The sequence below is a fragment of the Ursus maritimus genome, unplaced genomic scaffold (assembly GCF_017311325.1).
Source record: "Ursus maritimus isolate PB19 unplaced genomic scaffold, ASM1731132v1 scaffold_24, whole genome shotgun sequence".
Lineage (NCBI taxonomy): Eukaryota > Metazoa > Chordata > Mammalia > Carnivora > Ursidae > Ursus > Ursus maritimus.
In genome coordinates, this window is record NW_024424897.1 from 6,227,551 (window position 1) to 6,254,313 (window position 26,763).

Genomic DNA, 26,763 nt, shown 5'->3' on the forward strand with positions numbered 1-26,763 from the left:
CTCCTTCCGCCCTTCCCCCCACTCGAGCACTCTCTTTCTCCCTAAAAAAAAAAAGAGAGAGAGAGAGAAAGGCATACAAATATTTATGTGCTTTGACCCTGTAAGTCCTCTCTTGAAAATTTATTTCAGGGGCACCTGAGTGGCTCAGTTGGTTAAGTGTCTGCCTTTGGCTCAGGTCATGATCCCAGGGTCCTGGGATTGAGCCCCACATTGGGCTCCCTGCTCCGCGGGGAGCCTGCTTCTGCCACTCCCCCTGCTTGTGCTCTCTCACTCTCGCTCTGCACTCTCTCAAATAAATAAGTAAATAAAATCTTTTAAAAAAAGAAAATGTATTTCAAATAATTTCAAAAAAAATGGTATACGAATTTTGATGTGTGCTATATATAACACAACAACAAAAATTTCTTGATCTCCGCACTATTGATATTTTGGACCAGAAAATTCTATGTTGTAAGAGCTGTCCCGTGCATTGCAGGGTGTTCCTCAGAATCCCTGGCTTCTACCCACTAGATGCCAATAATACCCCTCAACAATTGTAACAACTGAAAATGTCTCTAGATATTCCCAACGTTCCCTAGGAGACAAAATCACCTCTCTTAAAAATTGCTGGTATCGATGTTCAACCTTAGAGGAACAGAGGAACAAGTGAATAAACATAACAGCAATGAGATTGCTCAGCTATTTCAAAAAACTATGAAGAACATGGAAAAGTCTCTCAGGATGTTTTAAAATGTTCACCTTTTTGTCCCCATAATTGTACTTCCAGGAAATAATCAAGAAGGACATTTTGAATAATGACAAAAAAAGGAAGTAATCTAAATGTCTCACAGAAAAGCCTTACACAATCATTAAAAGGTAATTGCAGCAAAAATTTATGAAGATAAAAGTAAAATTTGGTAAAAAAAAAAAAAAGAGGTATCTATCAATATTTATGTAGAAAAAAAGACTAGGAGAGGAGGGTGCCTGGCTGGCTAACTTGGTAGAGCATGTGACTCTTGGTCTCAGGGTCATGAGTTTTAGACCCACGCTGGTTGTAGAGATTACTTAAAAACAATCTTAAAGAAAGAAAGAAAAAGACTAGCAGGAGTGAGTATTATTACCTTATAAAAAAAGGCATCTTTTGGGACACCTGGGTGCCTCAGTCAGTTAAGCGTCTGCCTTCGGCTAGGGTCATGATCCCAGGGTTCTAGGATGGAGTCCCGCATTGGGCTCCCTGCTCAGGGGGGAGCCTGTTCCCCAACTGCCTGCTGCTCCCCCTGCTTGTGCGCTCTCTCTCTCTGACAAATAAATAAATAAAATCTTCTTTTTTAAAAAGTCATCTTTTATATGGAACTTTTGAATTACTATATTGTACACATGAAACTAATATAATACTATATGGTAATTAACTGGATTTTTAAATTTTTTTTAAAAAGTCATCTTTTATCATGTTTACCAGATAATTTTAAATTCAAAAGTAAACCAAAATTTTTTCTACAATTAATTACAATTAATATTTCTACAATTAATATTTCTAAAATTATATAAAGATGCTCACACGTCTATAAAGACCAAATTAAAATTGAGAGACAAGGAGCACCTGCGTGGCAAGTTGGTTAAGAGTCAGACTCTTGATTTCAGCTCAGGTCATGTCTCAGGATTCTGAGGTCAGGCCCAGAATAGGGCTCCTCGCTGAGCAGAGTCCGCTTCAGATTCTCCTTCTCCCTCCCCTTCTGCTCCTTAGGATGCCTGGGTGGCTCAGTGGGTTAAGCGTCTGCCTTCAGCTCAGGTCATGATCCTAGGGTTCTGGGTTCAAGTTCCACATTAGGCTCCCTTGGGAGCCTGCTTCTCCCTCTGCCTGCCTCTCCCTCTGCTTGTGTATGCAAGCCCCCCCCGACAAATAAATAAAATCTTTAAAAATAAAAATAATTCCCTGGGGTACCTGGGTGACTGTCATTTGGGCATCTGACTCTTGATTTCAGCCCACGTCTTAATCTCAAGGTTGTGAGTTCAAGCCCCACATTGGGCTCCACACTGGGTGTGGACCCTACTTAAAAATAAATAAATAAATAAATAAAATAATTTCTTGATAAATGTTTTAAACACATACATATATACATATATTGATACATACATGTGTACACAGACACAAAGAAGGCCTTATTTGTGAAAACTTGCTTTATAGCCCCATGTAAGACTTCAAGTTGAGAAATAAAATTATGAATGTGACAAATTCACTATTGGAGGAGTAAAAGCTGTTCTGGCCCTGTGGCTCTCAAATTTCAGTGAGCTTCAGAATCATCTCGAGTGCTTGTTAAACCACTGACTCACGGGCTCCATCTCATGGAGCTTCTCATTCAGTAGGTCTAGGCTGGCGCCTGGGTATTTGCACTTTTACCAGGTTCACAAGCATAGGTGATGTTGCCCGGGGGACCACCTTTTGAGAACCATTCTTCCAGCTCTCTTCTCCACCTCATGGTTAGAGTAAACACTCACAAACAGGAGCTTGAAGAGTACAGATTTTATCCATCTTGGCATGACTGCGAAATATAAGCTTTGCTCGATTTCTGTTCATTTTATGAAGCAAACAGCCTCAAGTCATTGGGCCCTGCTTGAGTTCAGTAATGGACAGAGAAGTAGGACTGGAGCATTAATGAGATTAGAAGAAATTGTCATTCCAGTGTAGAAGCCGCATTCGAGAAACCCACTGTAGGCATTTTTGGTATTCTCATGACAAGTACTATGTTACCACTGCTATGCCAGTAAATATTTATTGATCACTGGGTCTCAGGATTTTGTTACTTGCTGAGACTACAAAGGTGAATAGCAATGATACCTGCCGGCAAAAAGGCCCTTACAGGGCCATCCTCTAAGTTATGTGTGTGCACTATGTATATTACCAGACAGTGGTGTATGGTATTGTGATGTGGGACAATATTTCCCTACAGTTATACCCCAGCTGACACATTTAAAGTGCAACATAGCAGGTTCTTGGCTTTGACTGTTGGCACTATCTTGAGTCCCATCTCTGCCATGACGCAAAGATAGAAAGCTGGAAGTTTTCTATAATATCACCATTCTGCCTCCAGATTTCCTGCGGTATTTAGGCATTCAGTATTCAGTGTTCTTAGTGTTCACAGGGATAGCTCAAGTACTCAACTAACCTTTGTTAGAATGTGAAGGAAATTTGATGTTACAAACTACATGCTTTAGTTGTCGGGTGTTATAAATTCAGTTATGTGTTTCTTGGGGTTTTTGGCAAACACTTAAAGCTCTAAACAAGACTCTGTGATTCTTGTTTTCCTACTACTTGTAGGAATATTGTGTGTGGTTTTTTTTTCCCTTTGGCAGTTGGCCCTGAGGAGTAACCTTCTGGCAGGTTCACCCTACCCTTACTTACCTTCTTACACCAATTATTGATATTTAATAAGATTTCTAGAGGAATGAGGCCTTTCTTGCCTAAGTTCCTACTTAACCCCTAATGGTGAAAACACTCACCACATGGCTCCCTCCTCACTTACCACTTCTCTCATCCTTCAGGATCCAGGAACTATGCAAGGTGTTAGGGATAAAACTGCAAATGAGACAGAGAGGTCTCTGCTTTCATGGAAATTTCATTCTGCCCAGAGACAACAAAACAAAAATTTAAGTCAAAACAACTTAACTGGTGCTCCTGGCACTATTCTAGGATTTTTTTTCTGCCTGTTTTTTCTCTTCCTTCCATAAGGATTTATATGCGGTCCTACAGTAACTGAACGTTGGGCTCTGAGTTGGAAAGCTTGAGTTCCATAGGATTCTGGCTCTGCCACTTCAAGCTGGGTGACCAACTTACCCAGCCTTTCTATGTCTCAGTTTCTTCATCTGTAAAATGGGGACAATAACAGAGCTTTTGTGAGGGTCAAGGGCTTAGCACAGAATCCCCAGATAAGAATCACTTGATGAGGGTTGCCTGGGTGGCACAGCGGTTAAGCGTCTGCCTTCGGCTCAGGGCGTGATCCCGGCATTGTGGGATCGAGCCCCACATCAGGCTCCTCCGCTACGAGCCTGCTTCTTCCTCTCCCACTCCCCCTGCTTGTGTTCCCTCTCTCGCTGGCTGTCTCTATCTCTGTCGAATAAATAAATAAAAAAATCTTAAAAAAAAAATCACTTGATGAACATATGCCGTTGTTCTTTTCTGTATTTGCTACCCCTTCTACTCTCTTATTCTAAAGCACCCTCTCTGGGCACCTGGGTGGCTCAGTCGTTAAGCGTCTGCCTTCGGCTCAGGTCATGATCCCAGGGTCCTGGGATCGAGCCCCGCACCAGGCTCCCTGCTCTTTGGGAAGCCCACTTCTCCCTCTCACACTCCCCTTGCTTGTGTTCCCTCCCTCGCTGTCTCTCTCTGTCAAATAAATAAATAAAATCTTAAAAAAAAAAATAAAGCACGCTCTTCCAGTGCACAGCCACCCCCTTTCACACCCCTATAAAAATGATGGAGGGAGAAACTTTATGTTGGGAAATTTCTATCTTTTCACATTTTTCCCTCTTGGAAATCGGAAAGAGACTCTCAGTATACAACTTTAGAAGATTCCCTAGGTTCAGCTCACAGAATTCCAGTCTGCCATTGGAATACATTTTTTCTTTTTTTCTTTTTTTTAAGATTTTATTTATTTATTTATTTGAGAGAGAGGGAGAGAGCAAGCGCTCACAAGCAGGGGGAGCAGGAGAGGGAGAAACAGACTCTCTGCTGAGCAGGAAGCCTGATGCGGGGCTCAATCTCCGGACCCTGGGATCATGACCTGAGCCAAAAGCAGTCACTTAACCAACTGAGCCACCCAGGGCCCCTGCCATTGGAATATATATTGTTCACACATTTGAATATGCTTAACTACTTTTTATAGGAGCTCCTCCTTTGCCTGAAGGTGATTTTGTAATTTAGCATAACTTTGGAGAGGAAGGGTATTTTAAGACACACCTGTCGCCCAAAAGCTAACGACTAAACAACCCTTTGATTATTGGCCCTCATATATTAATAAGGGTAAGTTTAACATGACATATTCCTTCTTGATGGTTCTCCAGTCTTATCAGGCTGGGAAGGTATGCGATGGCAACAGAAGACCTAGGTTCAGGAGAGCAAGGATAGCATCTCTTTTTCTTTCTCTATAGTACCTGGCATAGCACCCAGCTTGTTCATTCTCTGGCATACAGTAGAAGCTCAATCAACACCACTTGCCAGCTGTGTGATATTGGGCAAGTTACTTAACTCCTTTGACCCTCAGTAGCAAATAAATACTACACCTACTTGGAAGGGTTTGTGTAAGGAGAAAATGAGCTAATATTAGTAAAGCCCCACCAGTGCCTGACGCCCGGCAGTTGGTTCTCTTCCCCTTTCACTTCTTGTGTATTTCCTACCCACCCCCGGCCTGATTATAAGTTATTTGAGTCAGGGACTTTGCCCAATGCCTTAGCTTACGACCTTACACATAGTAATAGCTTCAATTTATTTACTCATTTGGTGAATCTTTGAATACCTACAATGGACAAACACTTAGAGTTAGAGAGCCAGCACACTCAGGAACCCCAAGTAATTGAATATGACTGAAGCAGAGACTTTCCAGGAGGAAATGACATGAAAGACCTAGAATGGGTAGCTTGGGTTAGCTCAGACTATTGCAGTAGCCTTAGGGTAAGCTGACTTGAATTCAGGCTTCCCTTGCCTGCCCTGATGAATCTGCCTTCCTTGGCCTGTCTGATGTCTAGGGCCTTAAGCCTCCTCTTCCCCATGGAGGATCAGCTGGAAGCCCAGCAAAGACAGACTAGCCCAGAGACCAGACAGAGGCTGAAGAGAAGTAGCTAGATTTGGTAGGTATTTAGAAGGTGGAATAGACAAGACTCAGAGATCCATTGCATGGGGAGGGGCCAGGGTGAAGAAGCGCAGGAAGTCAAGGATGCCCCCTGGCTCTCTGGCTTGGAGGAGCAACAGTTGTAATGGTGTGCCATTCAGTGAACCAAGAGCTCAAAGGAGAAGGGCAGTTCCTGGAAGGTGAAGTGAGGAATTTTAGTTGAGGTTTGCTGAGTTTGTGGTACCCCTGGGACATCCAGGTGGAGATGTTCACAGGTCAGTTGGATTTATGGACGGTCAGAGTAAGATCTAGTTTAGAAATATATATTTGAGAATCATCAGCTAATAGGTGGTAATAGAAGGTGGGTGAAATCATCCCAGGAGAGGGAATAGAGTGATAAGAGAAAAGGATCTAAAACAAAATGCAAGGAACATTTAAGGGAAGGACTGAGGAGGAAAAGAATTGCAAAGGGGTCAAGGACAGGCCCGAGTCAACAGCCCAAAGTCACAGGGAGGGAGTTCAGAGGAGTGAGGAACGGGGAAGCACACTGGATTCAGCACAGAAGTCTGTGGTGACCTTGCAGAGAGCAGTTCTAGTGGAGCTCCAGGGACAGCACCAGATTGCAGTGGATTGAGGAGTGAGTGGGAGGTGAGGGAGTGGAGGCAGCTGGCATGGACAGTTTTTCAAGATGTTTGGCCAAGAATGGAGCGAGATATGGTGGTAACTTAAGAAGGAAACAGAGTCGAGAGCGTCTTTTTCTATGCTAAGGGAGGAGTGGAAGAAAGCATAAGGGCAAAGGAAATAATAAAACCTACCTAGAGTAGCGGGAGGAATCCACTGCACTTAAGTCAGGATTGTTCCTAAGACAGGAGGGACCTACTTCTATTTTTTAACCTGGCCCATTGGTTTGGAAGCTCGATATTGGGAGGTTCACTCTGACGGATCCTGTTTCCTCTTGGAGGTTGGGAGCCAGGCCATGAGTAAGGAGTTTGTAGGATGAACATTTTTCCTCAGCTAGCAAAGTATGGGTTTACCAGCAAGAAGCAAGAAGCCCCCGCACTGAGGCAAGAGCCCGGTGGGAAGCGGGTTGAGGCTGAAGCTTTAAAATTCAAAGGATGAGAGGCTGAGTGTGATGTTCCTCCAACCATGTGGAAAGCTACATTTGGGCCACCAAACAAGAGGGTTTTTTCCCCAGACCCTCATGCTGGGGCTTTGACTTAGTCTCCCTCTTCCTCCTCTAGTCAGTCTGCCTTCCCCAGCCTGAGTCTCACGTCTAGGCCTCAAGCCTCCTCGTCCCCACCGAGGACCAGCTGGAAGCCATTTTGATTAAGCTCCACCACAGAAGGAGGACAATACAGCCCCGCCCAGAGCCAGGCGCGCCCCCGCGGCGGGCCGGGTGCGCGTGTCCGCGCCTCTTCCCGCCGGCCTGGCGGGCGCCGGGCCCAGGCTGGGGCGGTGCGAGGCGGGGGGTGGGGGTGGTTATGTAAGCGTTGCGCGCTCCCGCGAGGCGGCAACCAATGGGAAGCCCCGGCGGCTCGTGCTCGCGCACGCAGGGTGGGGGGAGGGAGCGCACGACGTGCGCGCGCCCTCTCCCTCCTCCACCGCTGCCGCCTCCTTCTTCTGCCGCTCCTGGTGCTGCTTGTGTGCTCGTTCGGTGCGGACCTGGTACCTCTTTTGTGAAGCGGCAGCTGAGGAGACTCCGGCGCTCGCCATGGCCGACGAAAAGCCCAAGGTGAGCTCGGCGCCGGCTTCCTCGGGTCGCCGCGCGGTCGGGGTCACGGCGCGGGCCGGAGTCCGGCCCGAGCCCGCCGCGGGCTCCCCGCGCCTTCCTGGGCCCCCCACGGGGCTGGCCGCGGCTCAGGCCCGGGCGCTCCGCGCCATTTTCCTCCCTCCCCTCTTCCTCCCTCCCGCGCCGGAGGAGGCCCCGCCACCCTCCCCCGCCCCCGGCCGCCTCGGAGTGCGCGCCGGGCGCGAGTAGGGCGGGCGGATCGCGGACGCCCGCGGGCCCACCGGCCGCGAGCGGAGCTCCTCGGGCCCGGCCGGCCGGGCGCGCGTGCGAAGGGGCGTTAGGGCGCGCGGTGTCCCCACCCTCCGCGGACCCCGCGCCGGGCCGCGACGGGTGTTGCCGCCTCCGCGGTGGCGGGGAGTTCCCTCCGCCTCGGGATTCCCCTTCAGGGATGGGGGGCTGCGGGCATCTAGGGACCCCTGCCCCGCGCCGCGCTGGCCTGGCGAGGGCTCGAGGAGAATCAATGGGCTGCCGATGGGTTCCCCATCGGGCCGTTGTGAGGGGCCGGGGGTTCGGGGAATCCCGGGGAGTATTTCCCACTTTCCCGGCTTCGGGGTCTCCAGGGGGCTGGGCAGGGGCTTTTCCCTGGGTGCCAGATCACCCCTAACCTGCGGAGACCATGGGGTTTCGAGAAGTTGGAGGCAGAGGTGCGAGCAGAAAGACTTGGTAGGGCTTAACTTTTTAACGCGGGTTTTGAGGCACCGGGAGGCTCTTCCCGTGAGGACTAAGGCACACACTTCTTCCTGGCACACGGGGCTTTCGTAGGGTTTGTTCTGTGACACCCCCTACCTCTTCCTTTATGAAGTGACTTGGGGGCTGCAGAATTCCATCAGCCCTTGATTTTGGTGAACTTCAGTTGGGTGGAAATCTACAAGGAAGACTTGGAAGAAAACTGCATTTGACCCATGACAACAAAGGGGAGGGGAGAGTAAGAGCTCTTAACTGAAAATAAACAAAAGTGAGGCTGCTAATAGAGGCGAACATGAATTGTGGTTCTCAGTTATTAATAACCGCTGCTTCAGAGAGAATAGAGGATATTCCTCAGTTGGTTTTTTTTTTTTAATGTAGTTGAGATATAAGTTATTAAACTGAGTTTAGTAACTTTTTAACGAGACAGTTGTAATGAGTTTTCAGTTGCAAGTTTTGGATTTTTATCCTTGCAGTCTGTACTTAGAGCACTTTATAAAGAAAAAGAATGCTTATTTTTAGTCTTTTTAAGGAAAATGACATGTTTTGAGGGATAAAATATGCCATTTTAGAAAATTCAGATGCAGGAGTGCCTTTCAGTGAATTGAGTGGGACCCATCTTTAAAAATCCATGGTTATTGCTGTGATATTGTAGGTAGGCTGCTTTTCTGTTTCTGTGACAGCTATTTAATATCGTTGCTCCAGGATTTTTCATCTCTCAGATTGATTTCAGCGGCTGAAAAACAGCTGTATACTCTTTTATCATACAGAATGAGAAACCTGTTGATTTCAGAAGCAAGTTGGGCTGCTGCTGCTTTTAAAAGGTGTTTGTTTTTCACATTTTCCAAATTATACTTTTATTTTTCTTTTAACAGGAAGGAGTCAAGACTGAGAACAACGATCATATTAATTTGAAGGTGGCGGGGCAGGATGGTTCTGTGGTGCAGTTTAAGATTAAGAGGCATACACCACTTAGTAAACTAATGAAAGCCTATTGTGAACGACAGGTGAGGAACTGACATGCACTTCCAATAAACTTATTAAGAAAAAACAAACCTTATTTTTTTGAGAATAGAAAGTAGCCTGGCATAATATTATAATTATCTTTGGTTGAATGAATGCACTTATATACTTGACATATCAGTTCTATCCTACACTTGGTATGTTGATGCTTCATGAAAACCCTTAGGATGGTTTGGTTAATATTCTGTATGATTCTAGTCCTATGCCAGAATTCATCAAATTATAGTCACAACACGCAGTTTATTCCTGAGGGGATGTGATTTTACTTTTATAAGAGTAAGAATGAACTTGATAAAATTTCTTGTCAGGTTTTTTTTTTTTTTTTAATCCATTTAAAATTTGTGTCCTGTCAAAACAATTTATTTTGAGCATTTAAACCAATTTGGAAATAAAATTAAATTGTGAGTTTAACAACATTGCAATTTTCCTGAAGTATGTAAAATTGTAATGTTTTCTTAAGTAATGGTAGAGGTCAAGAAATTTAACCTCCTGAGTCAGGCAAAAACATTCCTGTGTTATAGAGACATTTGCATTTTACGCAGAAATTAGTAAATGGACAGCAAGAAGAGGAAGTAGAGATGAATAGATGCTAGGAGGTGAATGCAGGGTTTAAGACAAAGAAGCTTCCTTTTGTGAGGCTGAATCTGTAACAATACAGAGGCAACTTTAAAGATGACTTTTGCAAGTATAACAAAAACTCTGATACCTATATCAGTTAATTCAATAATAACCTGGCAGAAATATTTTTTTTTTAATTCAACTCTGAATGTGTAACATATAAAAGTTGGGAAAGTTAACTCTTTTAGACTAAAACAAGTTGTCTGCATTGCAAATTGTCCTAAAAATAGGCTCAAAGTAATGTAAGACTTAAACTTATTGAAGTTCGGAGATTGAGTTTGAGCTGATAGTTGGACTTCCTGGATGAGTTCTAAGGACATTTGGAAGAAACTGAGGATAAACGTCATTTTGAGATCTAAGCTTTATTTTATGCCTAATTTATTTATAATAGAATACTGTGCTTATATGATTTTTTTATCTTCAGAGATAAACTAATCTTATAGTTCCTTAAAAGATAATGATTTTCAGTGTACTCTTATTTGAAGAATTTTGGTGAAATCCCTCTAAACAACTAATAAATATGTACTTCCTACTTGTGCTAAAAAAATTTTTGCTCTAGCATCTTCCATATTTGAACACTAGTGCCCCTTCAGGTTACAGGGGAATTTTAAAAGGTAATCATTTTGTAAAACTTTACATAGCACACCTTTTACAAAGTAGAAACTCATGGTTAGGTTTAGTGGTTTTCAACAAAATTCTCTGCATATCTTTTCTCATTTCTAAATTTTAGATTTTAAGTCCTACATTTTTTTTTTTTTAAGATTTTATTTATTTATTCGACAGAGATAGAGACAGCCAGTGAGAGAGGGAACACAGGCAGGGGGAGTGGGAGAGAAAGAAGCAGGCTCATAGCAGAAGAGCCTGATGTGGGGCTCGATCCCATAACGCCGGGATCACGCCCTGAGCCGAAGGCAGACGCTTTAACCGCTGTGCCACCCAGGCGCCCCTAAGTCCTACGTTTTTTTAAAAGGTCCTATTTTTCAAAACTTAATATGGAAAGTCAAATGTAGAGCAAAGTTGAAAAAACTTTACATTGAATACCCATGTGCTTACCACTTAGTTTAACCATTAACATTTTATTATACATACCTATTGATAACCTCTATTAATCCTAAAATGTTCATATTTAAGACTTCCTGTATTGCCTAAAGGGGCCCCAAAGGAACTTTTTACTTATCTGATAAATATCAGATGCCTACCATGTGCTGAGGCTTATATACTGTGTGCCAGAAAAACAAAGACACATAGCACATCCCATATTGCAGATTGTCTCTTAAGAGATTGTTCTGTAAGATGGAGTTAGTGGGTCAATCAAGAATTTGGCGGTTTTCCTGGTATATTAAAATTTAGTGTATTACTCATGTAAATAAAGTTTTTCTTGAGTTTTTTCAGTTGTTACTCTTAGAAATGTTTTTCTCTGGTGTCCCCACTGAATAAATAGCACTATGTTACATCTAGTTGGGAGGTCAAAACCTTGGGATTGTCCTTGATGCTGCTTTATAATTCCTATAAAATCGATCAACAAATTCTGTTCTCTATGTAAACCTGTGCTGTTCAAAACAGTAGCCACAAGCCACGTGTGACTTTACCTCCTGAGACATGGCTAGTCCACATTAATGTGTGCTGGAAAGTGTACAATACATGGCCAGATTTTGTAGACTCGTGGGAAAAGTAAAATATCTTAATTTTTCAAATGTCAATTACATGTTAAAAGGATTTTTAATATACTGATTTAAAACATTAAAATTTTACCTGCTTTTAATGTGGCAGTTAGAAAATTTAAAATTACATATGTAGCTCACATTCTCTTTCTCTTGGATAGTGCTGAGCCCTCAACCATTTTATTCTGCTCTTGGTTGATTACTAACTTTGGAGACTTTTCTGATTAATTGAGAGTGCTTCTGCTCCCATCACTTGGTCCTCTCACTGTTTCTGTTTTTTGCATTGATCACTGTCTTTTTTGTCTCTACATTAAAATGTAGCTACCTGAGCATAGGACCTTTTTGTTCACTATTTCTCTAGAACCTAAACCAGTACCTGACATAAAGAGTGTGTTCAGTAAATGCTTATAAAGTGATAGTGAACATTCAAACTGCCTCCGGAGGTTGGTTTGTAAATAAAATTTCTGTTCACGTGTGAAATTGAGTTTGCCCACTTTGTCAGCCATATAGCTTTTGGGTGAGGGCATACTGTTCCATTCTAGTGTGCATTTACTGTAACAGATTATTTCATGGAAAAAAAAGTGGCTTCAGAGAGCCCAGACTGATTCACTGGTTTAGTCCAGTTCATTTTTGCGAAATGAAGAAATAGGGATCCAAAGAGATAACCTCACACAGCTCTTCTGTGGCAGAACTCTGAAGCTAAAGCTCAGAGATGAGATTTACTCAGAAGTGGAACCCAAATACTGGTTTAATGTAAATTCATTGTTTGAATTTACATGATTTATGGAATCTGAAAGGCAAGTCTCCCGAATTTTGGACTTTTGGTCTGTAGCAAAATAAACCATTTTATTGATAAGGAAAAGCATGCAAACAGGTAGTAATAAAGGAATATGCTGCGTGTTCTGGCCTTGTGTTTTTCCCCCTCTTGTTTTGAGCAGCCATGCCATTGACCTTAGGACCTTACTAGTGGATATAGTAGAGGAAAAACCCAGCATATGGCTTAGTATTTTGTTAAAGTGATGGGTCTTCAATGGAGTGTCTGCAGATGTATAATTAGTGGTTAATGGCTTGGCATTTAATTCATGGTTGCTTTGCATAATCAGAAATGAAATTTGGATTTCATGAGGAATGAATTAAGGTTGTGGATGTCCCCTATCGGGTCTGGGAATCATTTGTATTCTCAAGACAAAGGCTGGTCTGAAAGTGGTATGTGTCACAGACTAGAGTTTTAAAGGAAGGTAATACGATTTTCATGTTAGAGGTAGTTTTAAGACAGACTTAATGATTCCATGTTAAATAAAGGAATACAGGTGGATAAATATTGAGCACTTTGTTTCAATATTCTAGTCCTAGGAACTCAGTTAAGTTGAAGCAGGGATTTGTGTAACAATAATTACAGTTTGTGATTTAAGTATGATACAGGAGTGATTTTTTTTTTGTAGGATGCTTTCTATAAAGCTCTTTTTCCAGTTAATATATTCACAGCATATCTCCAAAGATTCTTTATTTTCTGATCTTGTCTTCATTTGGCTGCAGTTACCAGCTTTGCTGCTCTGCTCCTTTCCCCTTTTCCCCACCCCTGCGTCAGGTAGGTAATGATTAGTAAAACATTGGAGTCTTGTTTGCAGAAGGGGCATGCTTAGGCTCATTTATCTCCTTAAATACATATAAAAATTTCTTGAAGCTGAACTCTGTAATGTAATTTTAAAATTCCCTTTTTGTAATAAAGCTGCTCCTCAACTTAGTAGCTTTAGATTTTTAAATAAAATGAAGCATGGTAAGGTAGATATTGCCTCTCATCCATTTATTCCATCAGTAACATATCCATGAGTACCTACTGTGTGCAAGGAATACAGTATAACCAAGACTGTTTTAGGTTCTTGTCCCTCTTGGAGCTTGCTTTTTAGTGAGAGGTGGACAAATAATTATTGCTTGTCTGGGTAAGTACTAAGAAGGAATTTAAAATGCTGGTGGTTCTTTTGAGGTATTCCACAGTTTTAAGCTTACGTGCTTATGGATGGTTTTTAGGACAGTTGTGGTGGAAGTGTTGATTACCCAAGGGTAAGAACTTGTTGAATTCTTGTGGTGTGCCTAACATTGTGCTGGGTTGGGACATAGGTAACTCTTGCTTGGTGATAGGAATTGTTTGGATAGAAATGAAGGTTAAATAGCTTTAAGGCAAAATTTTAATCATTACATTTATTTAGGTGACTTCCAGTTTTCATTGTTGAGAGTGAAGTTTTTTTCCCTTTTGGAGAGTTCTTTAATATGCATGGAAGAACGTTGCTGTCCATACATGTTACTTCAAATTTCAGTATCTTTCTAACTCATTTTAAATGCAGTGTGACTCAAGCTATGTTCTACTCAAGCTTGGAGTAGCTGTGGTCTCCAAGGAGTACAGCTTTTTTAAAACAACCTTTTTGTTTTGTTGTTGTTTCATACTAGTTTATTTAGGGGTTCCATTTTCACTCAGTAGACTTTATGTATTTCTCATGTGCTTCTTCACTCATTAATTCATCCAGTTCTGAAGGATTATCTGCTATCTTGATCAGCCAACCTTGTTTGTTCAGTTTTGTCCCAACTTCAGGCAGACTATAGTAAACAACATCTCCCAAAGCTTCTTTGCAAAATTGCTGATTCCACTGTTCCAATACCGTTTTCTCTTGTTATCCATTCATGTTTGTGAATTTACACACTCAGAGCTAAGGCATTAACTGGTGGAAAGTCAAGCTCTGCTCAACATTCAGTGGACGGGTTAGCCCTTGGTTTTGTGAGCTGCTTCTTTTTCAAAGACATGGACGAACTATTCTAGGATTCTGGAGAGCAGAGCGGAGCTGGTGTGCAGTGTCCTGGTGGCGCCCACCCTCAGACCCCAGGGCCACAGCAGGCAGGGCGCCCGGGGCTTAGATGCAATGCACCCCACACCCCTCATGCTCTGCACTGCTCTAAAACGACCTTTGTTTGTTTGTTTTATTTTAAAGATTTATTTATTTGAGAGGGAGAGGGGGAGAGAATCTCAAGTAGACTTTGTGCTTACTGGGGCTCGATCTCATCACCCTGAGATCGTGACCTGAGCTGAAATCAAGAGTTGGCTGCTTAACCAACTGAGCCACCTGGGCACCCCTAAAAAAGACCTTTTTTTTAAAAAAAGATCATTTTGGGGGTCCTCTGAGTGGGTCAGTCATTTAAGCATCTCCCTTCGGCTTAGGTCATGATCCTGGAATCCAACGATCGAGCCCTGAGTCAGCCAGTGTCAGCCTCCCTGCTTAGCCGGGAGTCTGCTTCTCTCTCTCCCTCTGTTCCTCCCCCAGCTTGTTCTCTCTCTCTCAAAGAAATAAAATCTTTAAAAAAAAAAATCATTTTTCCGAAGAAGTCCACAGTTCAAAGAAAGTGAAAGTCATGCCAAATCTTTTTACCCATGTAGAAATGTTAACATGTTGATGATCATTTACTTAGGTTTCTCTTTTAATATATTTATGGCTAAATATGCATATAATTTTAGTTCTTAATGTTTCTTTGCATTCTTACTGCTTTTAACTCTCTTGTAGGGTTTGTCAATGAGGCAGATCAGATTCCGATTTGATGGGCAGCCAATCAATGAAACAGACACACCTGCACAGGTAAAAATCTCTCTCTGCTAACTAGAAAAGTCAGTGTGTTTTGTAATTTGCTCAACAGCCTTGTTTTTATTTGTAAACTTTTAGACATTGGAATCTAGTTTTTCACCAGAGTGCAAAACTCTAAACTCTCATGAATATTAGTATTTCTTCAGGAAATGTCAACGGGTTTTAAATATCCAGTTACCATTTTGTAAAGCTGACAGATCATTTAGTTTAATCCATTCTTTCCTATTGCCAGCATTATTTGGAGAAAATAATTCAGAATGCTATTTTTGTCGCTACAGCTCTTGATCGTACTCCGTGTTCCCCCACAGGTGATTGTTTGGCTGTTGATCCTGAGCATTTTCACTTCTTATGCTGAATTCTCTTTTACTTGTCCTTGTGAACTAAAGGGATCTTGGGGCTCTAACTGGAAGTCTCTTGATGGTTTAGCTTGATCAGGAGGATTCTTGAAAATAGGTGGTTTTCCAAAGCCTGCAAAAGGTGACACTATCTGAGCCCTTTATCTCTTGACATGTCACTTCCTAAGGGATCAGCTGGGCGGTCGGTCTTCTATGGCAGAAGCTGTTTGTTTCTTTTTACCCTCTCAGGTTCCACTTAAGACTTGTAGTCTGGGGAAAAAATATTTTGATGGAAGTTTAAATTGGGGCCCTTCTACTTTTGAATTTATCAGTCCATAAAAACTAGAAAGTGATAAATATAGTATGAGTGAAGCAGCCCATCCTGGTTGTGGTTTTGTTGATAATCTTAAAAAATTTGAAGTGTCTGGGTTGTAATTGAAGGAAGAGTATTTTGAAGTAATTTCCTGTGATGTCTCTAGGAAGCAGTTAGAGAAGGTAGCCACAAGGAGGAGCTGAATTCTGTTGGTGAATGAGAGACAGGAAAAACTCTTCTATACTTTGAAGGCATTTCAAGTTTCACTATAAAATGTAACATCCCCGGGGTTTTATTTTAGTAGATAGGCTGAAGACATGTTTTGATGGTTTAAAAAGAATAAAAACCTATTATGCTAAACTCGGATGTTTAGAATGTATTTGCTGTCTTTTGATGCTCTCGCCCACCACCAAAAACAAGTTCTTGTCTCTACGTTGCTGGCTGCAAATACTAAACTGTGAGGAGGATTTGTTCAGAACTGCATTATAAAATCTTTACCTTAAATGTGGAATTTAACTCCTTTGAATATTTAAAATTGCATTTACTGTAGAATGAAATTGATTCATTTTAGAATTATTCTCCCAATGTTTCTTAAATAGAAGAATTATGATAAATTAGAACATCTTAACGACCAGTTTTAATAGTAATATAATTATGTGCTCACCTTTTTGTTAAATACTCTTTGACTCATTTAATTCTGATAACTGAACGCTATTTCATTTTACAAAAGAGGGAATTGAGACTTAGTCATTAACCTTTTAATGCCCCAGTCCTACTTTTAGTGTATTTGAACTTTGTTAGAAATGATTCCCTTCCTTGTCTTTAGGTACCCAGGGTTCTTGTCCCCCCCCCCATTACCAGTTTTTAGAACATAATTTTTTGAGGGTAATTATCAGCATAATAAACTGTTACAGAGGTTATTTATTTTACAGCGCTGCTGTATGACCAAGATTTTTCTACTCTGGTAGAAAGGATGATTGTTTTATGTGTAATATGTGGGTAGTGAGCCTTGCAAACTTAGTTTGTGAGTAGCAGTTTAAAATTTCAGGTAGTTTTTTAGTAAGTCTGTCCTTACACATATCCCTTCCCTTATGCACAGAGCTAACTGCTGTGCTTCGTGCACACGCCAGGATCCATTCATGCTTTGTGTGCACACACACTTTAGAAATACAAACATAGTCCTACTATATTTGTATACCTACTATATTTGTAAACCACTTTTGTTGTCTTTTTTTTTTTTTTTTTTTTAACATTTCATTTCATTTCATTTATTGACCATGAGCAGAGGGAAGGGGAAAGGGAAAAGGGGGAGAGGGGATCCCGGTGGACTCTGTGTTGAGCGCTGAGCCCACCTCGGGGTTGGATCTCACTCACAACCCTGAGATCATGACCCAAGCTGAAATTAAGAGTCCGATGCCCAACTGATTGAGCCACCCAGGCACTCTGCTACCTAGTTTTTAAATTTATTTTTAGCCTAATATTGTATCTTAGGGATAGTTCTATTTCTGAACATGTAAATCTATGTGGTATTTCATGTTAAGAGTGTACCACATTTCTTTGAGTTTTTATTGATATCTAGGTTATTTCCAGTCTTTTGCTCATCTAAACAACATTGCAGTGAGATCCTTAACACATTCCATTCTTATTTCTTTTTTCTTTATATCATTTATTTTATTTTTATCATTATGATAAATTTATCATTTTTATACCATTTTTATTTTCAGTAATTAAAAGTGAGGTGACTTAACTCATGCACATATTCAGCTTTTTCACTTAAAATTCTTAATTTTTAAGATTTTATTTATTTATTTGAGAGAGAGTGCACAAGCAGGGAGGAGGGGCAGAAGGAGAGGGAGAAGCAGACTCCCCGCCGAGCAGAGAGCCCAATGCTGACCTTGATCCCAGAACCCTGGGATCATGACCTGAGCCAAAGACAGATGCTTAACCGACTAAGCCACCAGGTGCTCCCCAGCTTTTTCATTTAAAAACTAAGTTTTCTTTTTTTTTTTTTTTTAAGATTTTTATTCATTTATGTGACAGACAGACAGCGAGAGAGAGAACACAGCAGGGGAGTAGGAGAGGAAGAAGCAGGCTCCCAGCGGAGGAGCCTGATGTGGGACTAGATCCCATAACACCGGGATCACGCCCTGAGCTGAAGGCAGACGCTTAACGACTGCGCTACCCAGGCGCCTCTAAAAACTAAGTTTTCTATAATCTTTATATAAGGAAGACCAAGTGAAGAATTAGTTTAAACCTAAGACTGATGCTACATTATCCTATAGGATGTCTACAATAACGAACATTGGAATTGGGTGGAACTTGTGCAGTTTCTGGGGTACTTAAGTCCGAGAGTTACAAATCTTAAGAGCTGATAAAACAAACCTTCCATTTGTTTTTCTTCTTTCATATGCCAGTTGGAAATGGAGGATGAAGATACAATTGATGTGTTCCAGCAGCAGACAGGAGGTGTCTACTAAAAAGGGAACCTGCTACTTTACTCCAGAACTCTGTTCCTCCAGACCAAGAAGACATTCTCAATTAGAAAGCCGCAATTTGGTTCCACCACATCCTGACTACTACAGTATAGTTTTCTCTATTCTTTCATTTTCCCCTTCCCCATTCCTTTATTGTACATAAAGTAACTGTGTATGTGCACAAGCATATTGCATTTTTTTTTTTTTTAACTAAATGGCCAATGGTATGTTTTGATCGACATCAAATGGAGATGGGATGGGGGAAAATACTGCTTCTGTGAAAATACCCCCTCTCTCCATTAGTGGCATGCTCAGTCAGCTCTTATCTTTATATTCCAGTAAGTTATTTTGCTCTCACTGTTTAACAAAAAAAGAACAACATAAAAATCCTTGCATACCTTGTTCGATTGGAGAATTTTAATGTTTTTCATTTATCATTGTAAAACCAAGGACAATTTTATAACTTTTTTGTACGTAGCTGTTACATGTAGGGCAATCTGTCTTTAAGTAGGGATAAATTACTCTAAAAGAAATGAATCCTAGATAGTTTTCCCTTCAAGTCAAGCGTCTTGTTGTTTAAATAAACTTCTTGTTTAAAATGAGCTGTTTTCTTTATTCTGAAGAATAATTGAAAGCTTAGAAAACATGAAATGAGTAGGCCTGTTAGAAGTAACATTTCAAGGAAGAAATGAAGCTACATTGCATTCTTGACAAACTGATACAAAACAAAGAATAACAAAGTTTATAAAAGACTAGCAACTGATGTTTCAGACTCTTGTTTAAAAAGCTTAGGCAGTTCCAAATATGCAACCTTACTAGCAAAAAAAAAAAAAAAAAAAAAAAAATTGGGTCATAATGTTGTGGATTTACTCCCCAAGTATTCTTTTCCATAACTACTACCTGGCAGAGTGGATTAGTACAATATAGCTAAGAGAAAGTTCTGAGTTTGCTAACTCTCCTGATAAAACACTTAACCATTCTATCCTCCTTTGATGAATAAATATTCCCGAACCCAAAATAGTCTTTGTTCCTTGAGGATGTTGAAGGACAGAGAATATTTATCCACATATATCCACTCTTACAGCCTTAAATATGCAGGGCACCACAGTTTTTAAATTCAAATGTATGGGAAAGCGTAACAGCTATAGAACCAGCAAACAATGTTAAGAGCTGGTAAGATTTAGATTACTTAATTCTAACCTGTTTTAGAGATGAGGAAGCTGAGGTCCTGAGGGTCGTTACTTGTCACAGCTAGATGACTATGAAACCAGGACTAGAGAATAGGTCTGATGCCTGTTAATTCAGTTCTTTCATATTGGTTCTTAAACTGAATTTCCACCCTTCCTATTCACCAATGTGGCCTTTTGGGATCAAGTCCCCATGTACTGTCATGCCTTGTCATTCACTTAGTTCACTCTACCACTGTTACAATATGGTTTTTTTTTTTTACATCCCCCATTTTTATGGTGAACGAGCTTCCCCAGACAGCAGGTGTTCTGTAGGTTTTTCAAGTTTTATTTATTTAAGTCATCTCTACACCCAGTGTGGGGCTTGAACTCATGACCTCAAGATCGAGTCGCATGCTCTTCTGACAGCCAACCAGGTGCCCCTGTTCCATAGTTTTTTTGCTCTGTATGTGAGTTAATCTTGAACCAACAACATTTATTTTCCTGTATGTATAGTGTTACCAACCTCCATTTACAGTTTATATTGTGCAGTTGTTGGGAAGCCTACCCCCAAGAAATCTTAGATCAGGTAAGTGCATGTCTCTTGAGTTGTTGGACTAGGTACTGCTGAATGGTGGGATTTGGTGGTGCCCTAAAAATTAGGATTGAAATTCAAGCCAGAGAACTCGATTATATAAAGGGTCTTGAATTGGGTTCTTGTTTAATTAGGAATTTACTGACAAATGTCTGAGCTTTTGCCATGTTGGGGGGAATATAAACTTTATGGTAGAAAAAAACCTGATAGAATTTTAAAAGCCAGAGGGAAAAGTGCGGAAAGGGCACCGTTTGGTAATATGGTGTGTTGTAGTTAATGTATTGATAGTTGGGTCAGTGTATAACTACCACTGTTCTTAAATGAACTGTTCTTCATTGTTGTTCTTCCCCTATTTCACGTATGTTGCTACCATAAAGACATTTTCTATGCAAAAATTCATGGAGGGTTTTTTTGTTTTTGTTTTTTTTTAATTTTTAAGTAATCTCTATACCCTACGTGGGGCTTGAGCTCATGACCCCAAGATCAAGAATTGCCCCCTCTCCCAACTGAGCCAGCCAGGCATCCCTAAGGAGCACTTTCTATTTTTATTTATTAAAAACTTTTTTTAAAAAAAGATTTTATTTATTGACAGAGCACAAGCAGGGGGAGCAGCAGAGGGAGAAGCAGGCTCCCCACTAAGCAGGGAGCCCAGTGGAGGGCTTGATCCCAGGACCCTGGGATCATGACCTGAGCCTTAACAAACTGAGCAACCCAGGTGCCCCTAAGGAGCACTTTTTAAAGAACACTTTGAAAATAAGTGAATTGTTGAAAATACTTAATTTTTGCATTTTAGGTTTTTTTGCCTTTGAAGGGGAGGTTCAAATGATGGGAGTTATACTGCCACCATTTTGATTAATTGTTGGAACAATTTAGTTAAACTCTTTCTGGCTGCTCTCACATTAATACCCCACGTATTTATATCCTGAAAGTAGCAAATAGTATCTAAGTGAATACAGTTCTGTACAGAGAAATGAGAGAATTTTTACTCCGAAGCACCCCTCCTATTCATAGGTACTGCTTGAGGCCAAAACAAAAGGTATTAGCAACTTTTCAGAAATCGGAGTGTCAAGTTGTTTGGTTCATTTTTTTGCTTGCTCATGTTTTTGTTTTAACCTGATGATCATTTATTTATTTTGTATTTAAATTTGATTAGCCAACATATAACACATCATTAGTTTTTGATGTAGTGTTCAATGATTCATTAGTTGCGTTACAACACCCGTTTTATATTCTCCCGAAAGGGGATGATGTGGAATGGAAGATGGTGAGGAGTAGCATGGTTTGAGGAGAAATGGGAGACTCCAGTCAGTGTGTAGTTCTGGAGGAGATTATGCCAGCAGGAGGTCAGTAGAAAGCGGAATCCCTGGGTATGAGGAAAGCATGTTGGAGAGTTTTCCTAATGTCCTTGTGGGGGTTATGGTGTATTGGAGAGGGCCAGCTGTGCTGCTGAGGGTTATTTTTGAGTTAAGATACTACTGCTTTTAAATATCACTAACAGTGGTTCTGGATTGTGGTTTCCCGTTAGAATCCTTTGGTGAGCTTTTAAAAACATGCCAATGCCTGAGTCCTACCCCTAGAGATGTATTTTCAAAGCAGTGGAATGAGAAGCAATTCTGGGAGGCATCATCACAACTGTTATGAGTTAATAAGCACCTTATGGATGGTGAAGATTACATGAGATAATAAATGTTTTAGCCACCTAGCACAATGCCTCCCACATACTGAACTCTTTTTAAAAGTTATTTCCAGCGTTCAGTAAAGGCTCTGCCATAGGATTCTGAGGCTTCAACAGAATTCCATAATCTGTGCCGATGCCTTGTACTTAACATAAATGAAAAAGGCCAAGAATTTTCTCTTCACTTCTAAAACAATTCAATCTTTGTCTTGTTAGGTTTTTAAATAAATGCTTAATGCTAAATTGTGCCCTAATGAGTCTTTAAGGAAAAACAGTCCTCAGGATTTTAATGATTCTCCAATATTCTAAAAACCAAAAGGCCTATCCACAGCATGTTTCAACATTCTGATTAGGCAAGTGGTGATTTGAGGGGTGGTCCTCCATGTAGTAGGACACGCGTGCTTTATAGTGAGACTTTAGTCTGTAAAATGATTAGCTAATGAAAAGAGTTCCTCAGAGTGGAACATAATTAGAATAGAGCATATAAACAGGTTAGGAATTTAATCTGTTTGGAATGTGAAGTGTTATTTCCCTGTAAGCAGTGACATGTGACTAGGTATGAGATCATTTTAGGATTTCCTATACCCCTGGGGCCTTTATGAAACTGTTTAAAGTCTCAGAATTGTCATGTAATGTTTGCTTTCTTTGCAGTTTGTATTTTTAAGGCATATTATGTGGCTAACTTTGCCACAAGTTACAGGAAGAACTTTCTCACATTTTTCAGGGCATGCTGTTTAAAATGATTTGTTGTTTGTAATTTTAGCAATTATTTTTGCAAAGAAGGCCAAATTCATCTCTAGGAGAGCAGGACAGATAGGGAGTTTTTTGCTAGTTTATTAAATGTAGAAATAGATGGGATTGGGGAAAGCGAACAAACTTAATCCACATCATTTTATTCAGCTCAATCTGAGAGAAGGGGAAAAGAATGGGGAGATAGGAATCATGTTCTCCCTCCACAATCCAGTGATTAAAAAGGATGTGAGAATGGCATGTCAGACCTAGTAGGGAGTATGTGCCATTTTGTTTACCTTCAACAAAGAGAAGGCAAAACATGTCCACCATCTTCCATATCTCAGGTGGTTCGTTTGTTTCATGGCAAATGAGTTTCAAGAGAAAATAAATGCCTTCAGTTGTCTCTCTGTGCCATAGATCTGCCTTTGTGTGTGTGAGGATACAGCTAAGAAAAGAATGGACAGATGCGTACTAAATTTGGCTTTAGGAGTGATGGATACAGAATGTATGTGTAAATATGTATGGTTAAATCACACAGAAGTGACATGGGGCACCCTGCAATCCTGGGGTTGAAAAGCTTGTTAGAAATACTTGTCAATGAGTCCTTTATTAATTCAGCTACTTAGTGAAGTTCAAAAGCACAAGAGCAGCATTTTCTTTTAACAAAAGAAGGAATAGAAAATATTAAGAAAATGTATTGGGGTGCCTGGCTGGCTCAATCTGTGGAGCATGCAACTCTTGATCTCAGGGTCATGAGTTTGACCCTCACGTTGGGCATAGAGATTATTTAAGAAAACAAAAAAGAGGGGCGTCTGGGTGGTGCAGTTGTTAAGCGTCTGCCTTTGGCTCAGGGCGTGATCCCAGAGTCCTGGGATAAGCCCCACATCAGGCTCCTCCACTGGGAGCCTGCTTCTTCCTCTCCCACTCTCTCTGCTTGTGTTCCCTCTCTCGCTGGCTGTCTCTCTATCAAAGAAATAAATAAAATCTTCTAAAAAAAAAATTGGTTCAAACCCGATTGCATAATCCAGGTAGAGTAAATCCCAATAATAAGGCCCTGGAGATTGCCCATTTCCTCTGGCATTCTGGAATAAATTGGGGCAGGTTGAAATTATGGGGGATTCAGAACAAAGTTGGTAACATTCAAGGCAAAAAAGATGCTTGAGAGCAGAGAGATGCTATGTCAATGCATATTTTTGTGTCTCGTTTAAATTTAGTTATTACCTTAGTAGGCTTCAAGTGGTGAAGAACAACTTCCAGATTATTCTGTTTTGAGTAAGTTGTACATTGCATTCTTGAATAAAACTCCATATACCCAGCAACAAATTTAAAAACCAACAGGATTTCTGTCCATGTTAAAGGAAAATTATTAGGGCTTTAAACATTTTTTTGACATCTTTTAAATAGTAATTTCTTGCCACCTGCTTCAGAACAATAGATTGTGTTCTGAGGAAATTCTGAGAATACTGGGTTTACAAAAACCTATTGGGAACACTGATTACTAGGCTTTCTGAATTGAATTACAAACGGAAGACTGGTACTTGGAATATATTAGGCAAGTGGCAGCATGGAACTAAGTGAAATCAGGGGGCACTTACTGCTTAAAGACAGAGGTTATGCAGAGTATGGATACCTGTTGATGCTCCCCTTCACTGTATTTAAAAAGCAGGTGAAAATGGAACATACATATAGGGCAGTCGTTTTGAAATTGCATGGAACCAAGGGTTTGTGCAAAAGAGGACAGTGGAGAGAAAGGCCAGCCAGGGACAGAGAAGTGGAAAGGGCCAGGATTTCGGACCCTCTGCTTGGTTTCAATCACAGCTGCTCTGTTCATCTGTTTTATATATTTGGATTCTGCTTCATAAACGTTTGAAAAACATGGGTATAGTCATGAAATAGCTGTTAGACCATTCCTTATCATAAGATTTCATCTGTCCAATATCTCATTAGGTTTTTAGGTCAACCTAAGGGTTCAGAACAAATTTTGTATTGATTTAGAGTCCTCAATATGTATTTTAAAAATAAATGATGGGCCTTCATGATTTTGAGAGCAACCATCCTTTTGCATCTTTTGATCCTGATCTGATCTTGCTGATCTTTTGAACAGACTGTAATTTTATTAATGTCCCATTTTCAGTTGAGTTGGTCATCTGAAGCAAAGGTCATTACAGCAGAGCTACGTATCATATCCGTTTTACCCCAAATCTCCAACTTGTAGCAGAAAGTGGAATATAATGATTTTAGTCAAAACTATTATAGGACATGAGCAAGTAAACAGGAAGCTTGTTATTCTGGAAATTTCTGGCAATTTTACTTTAAGGTAGGATCCTTTTTTATTTTATTTATTATTTTTAAAAAAGATTTTATTTATTTGACAGAGAGGCAGCGAGAGAGGGAACACAAGCAGGGGGAGTGGGAGAGGGAGAAACAGGCTTCCCGCCGAGTAGGGAGCCCGATGCGGGACTCGATCCCAGAATGCCCGGATCATGACCTGAGCTGAAGGCAGACGCTTAATGACTGAGCCACCCAGGCACTCCTATTTTATTTATTTTTTAAAATACTTTATTTATTTGAGAGAGAGAGCATGAGTTAGGAAGGGGCAGAGGAAAAGGGACAAGTAGACTCCCTGCTGAGCAGGAAGCCGGAAGCAGGGCTCTATCCCAGGACCCTGGGATGATGACCTGAGCCGTGAAGGCAGATGTCCAACCAACTGAGACACCCAGGCACCCCAATTTTATTTATTTTTAAGTAAGCCCTATGTGGGGCTTGAACTCATGACCCTGAGATCCAGAGTCACATGCCATAGTGACTGAGCCAGCCAGATACCCCTGGCAATTTTACTTTACAGTGTGCCAAACAGTCATGCCTAAAATGCCTTCATCAGATATTTGTTTTACATAATTTATTCTTCTTTACAAATCATTAGATTAAAAGGGTTCCCTGGGACTGATCCCTTACCTTTGAAGCAAAGGTTCTCAGCCCAAGCCCATGTGACCTGTTTAGCTTCTTAAAGATATCCACGGTTAGACTCTACCGCCCTGCCCCGCCCAACTGAAATTCCAATTCAGTAGATCTCAGATAGGGCTGGCGTTCATTTGTGTTCCGTAAAAGCTCATAGGTTATTCTGATGTGCAGCCAGGATAGGGCAGCTCTAATAGAAAGCTTTAGTTTACCAAGTACAACTTTTTTTTTTTTTTTAAGATTTTATTTTTCAAGTAATATCCACACCCAATATGGGGCTCGAACTCAATCCTGAGATCGAGGGTCACATGCTGTACTGATTGAGCCAGCCAGGCGCCCCTACCAAGTACAACATTCATAAAATTATTTCAACCTTCACAACAACTTAAAATGGGTGCTGTTAACCCCATTTACAGGTGAGGAAACTGGGCTCAAGAGCATAAATGAAAAATAAAATAAAAAAAAGTATAAATGACACAGAAGTGTCTTTTTAAGGGAGCAGAACCAGAACCTAGGCTTTTCGATTTCCAGTCCAGTGCTGTATTGCCACACCAACCTGTCTTTTCTACTACAAGGGAGGGAGGAAATCGGGCAAGTCAAGTGGAAACTCACAAAAGTTTAGGCCTAAAGGGACCCACCTTGGGGTGCCTGGCTGGCTTAGTCCGTAGAGCATGGGACTCTTGATCGCAGGGTGGTGAGTTCAAGCCCATGTTGGGCAGGAAGCCTACTTTAAAAAAAAGGGGGGGGGGACCCACCCGAAGATTTGTCCAAACCCCTCATTTAACACATAAAAGACAATTTCAGATTATTAAAAAGTTTGTGATGATTTTCCAAGTATGTCTGGTAATAAACATGGTTTTCACTTTGATGACCTCAACATGTTGAGCCAAGCACTTCCCATCCATTACCTCGTTCAGTCCTCATGACTCTATAAAACCGAAATCCTATTTTGTCCTTATTTACAAGTGGGAAACTAGCACTCAGGAAAGAGTCCGGATTCAAGCTCTGATTTCTCCTATGGGAGCCTGAGATAGCAATCACCGTACTCTGCTTTACCTCCTAGTCAATAATTATGTGACTTACAAGGAGGGCATGTCTGCTCACTGGCTAGCTTGGTCTGAAGGGTTTTTTTTTTCTCTCTCTCTTTTTTTTTTTAAGTTTTGGGGAAAAAAATAAATGATTAAAAATAAAAGTTTTGGAGGGGCGCCTGGGTGGCTCGGTTGTTAAGCGTCTGCCTTCGGCTCGGGGCGTGGTCCCGGCGTTATGGGATCGAGTCCCACATCAGGCTCCTCCACTGGGAGCCTGCTTCTTCC

At 41.0% G+C, this 26,763-nt stretch overlaps 1 protein-coding gene and 1 long non-coding RNA gene across 2 annotated transcripts in view; one reads left to right on the plus strand and one right to left on the minus strand.

Annotated features, from left to right (window-relative positions):
- The window catches only part of LOC103665729, a 47,239-nt gene continuing 20,476 nt past the window's right edge, over positions 1-26,763 (minus strand). The window contains exons 4-5 of the long non-coding RNA XR_569362.2: positions 3,501-3,598; positions 1-41 (exon numbers count right to left, since the gene is read on the minus strand). This is a non-coding gene — a long non-coding RNA (uncharacterized LOC103665729). The remainder of the gene's footprint in view (positions 42-3,500; positions 3,599-26,763) is intronic.
- Positions 7,370-18,926, plus strand: SUMO2 (small ubiquitin like modifier 2). The gene is made up of 4 exons (XM_040640248.1): positions 7,370-7,533; positions 9,150-9,281; positions 15,125-15,196; positions 18,265-18,926. The coding sequence occupies exons 1-4, from the start codon at positions 7,513-7,515 to the stop codon at positions 18,325-18,327; spliced, it is 288 nt and encodes a 95-aa protein (XP_040496182.1). The 5' UTR covers positions 7,370-7,512; the 3' UTR covers positions 18,328-18,926.

Excerpts from the sequence above, each read along its gene's own strand:
- SUMO2 (XM_040640248.1), top strand. The coding sequence starts at position 7,513 with ATGGCCGACGAAAAGCCCAAG. Across the intron at positions 7,534-9,149 it reads TGGCCGACGAAAAGCCCAAG|GAAGGAGTCAAGACTGAGAA; the intron begins GTGAGCTCGGCG and ends TTCTTTTAACAG. Across the intron at positions 15,197-18,264 it reads AAACAGACACACCTGCACAG|TTGGAAATGGAGGATGAAGA; the intron begins GTAAAAATCTCT and ends TTCATATGCCAG.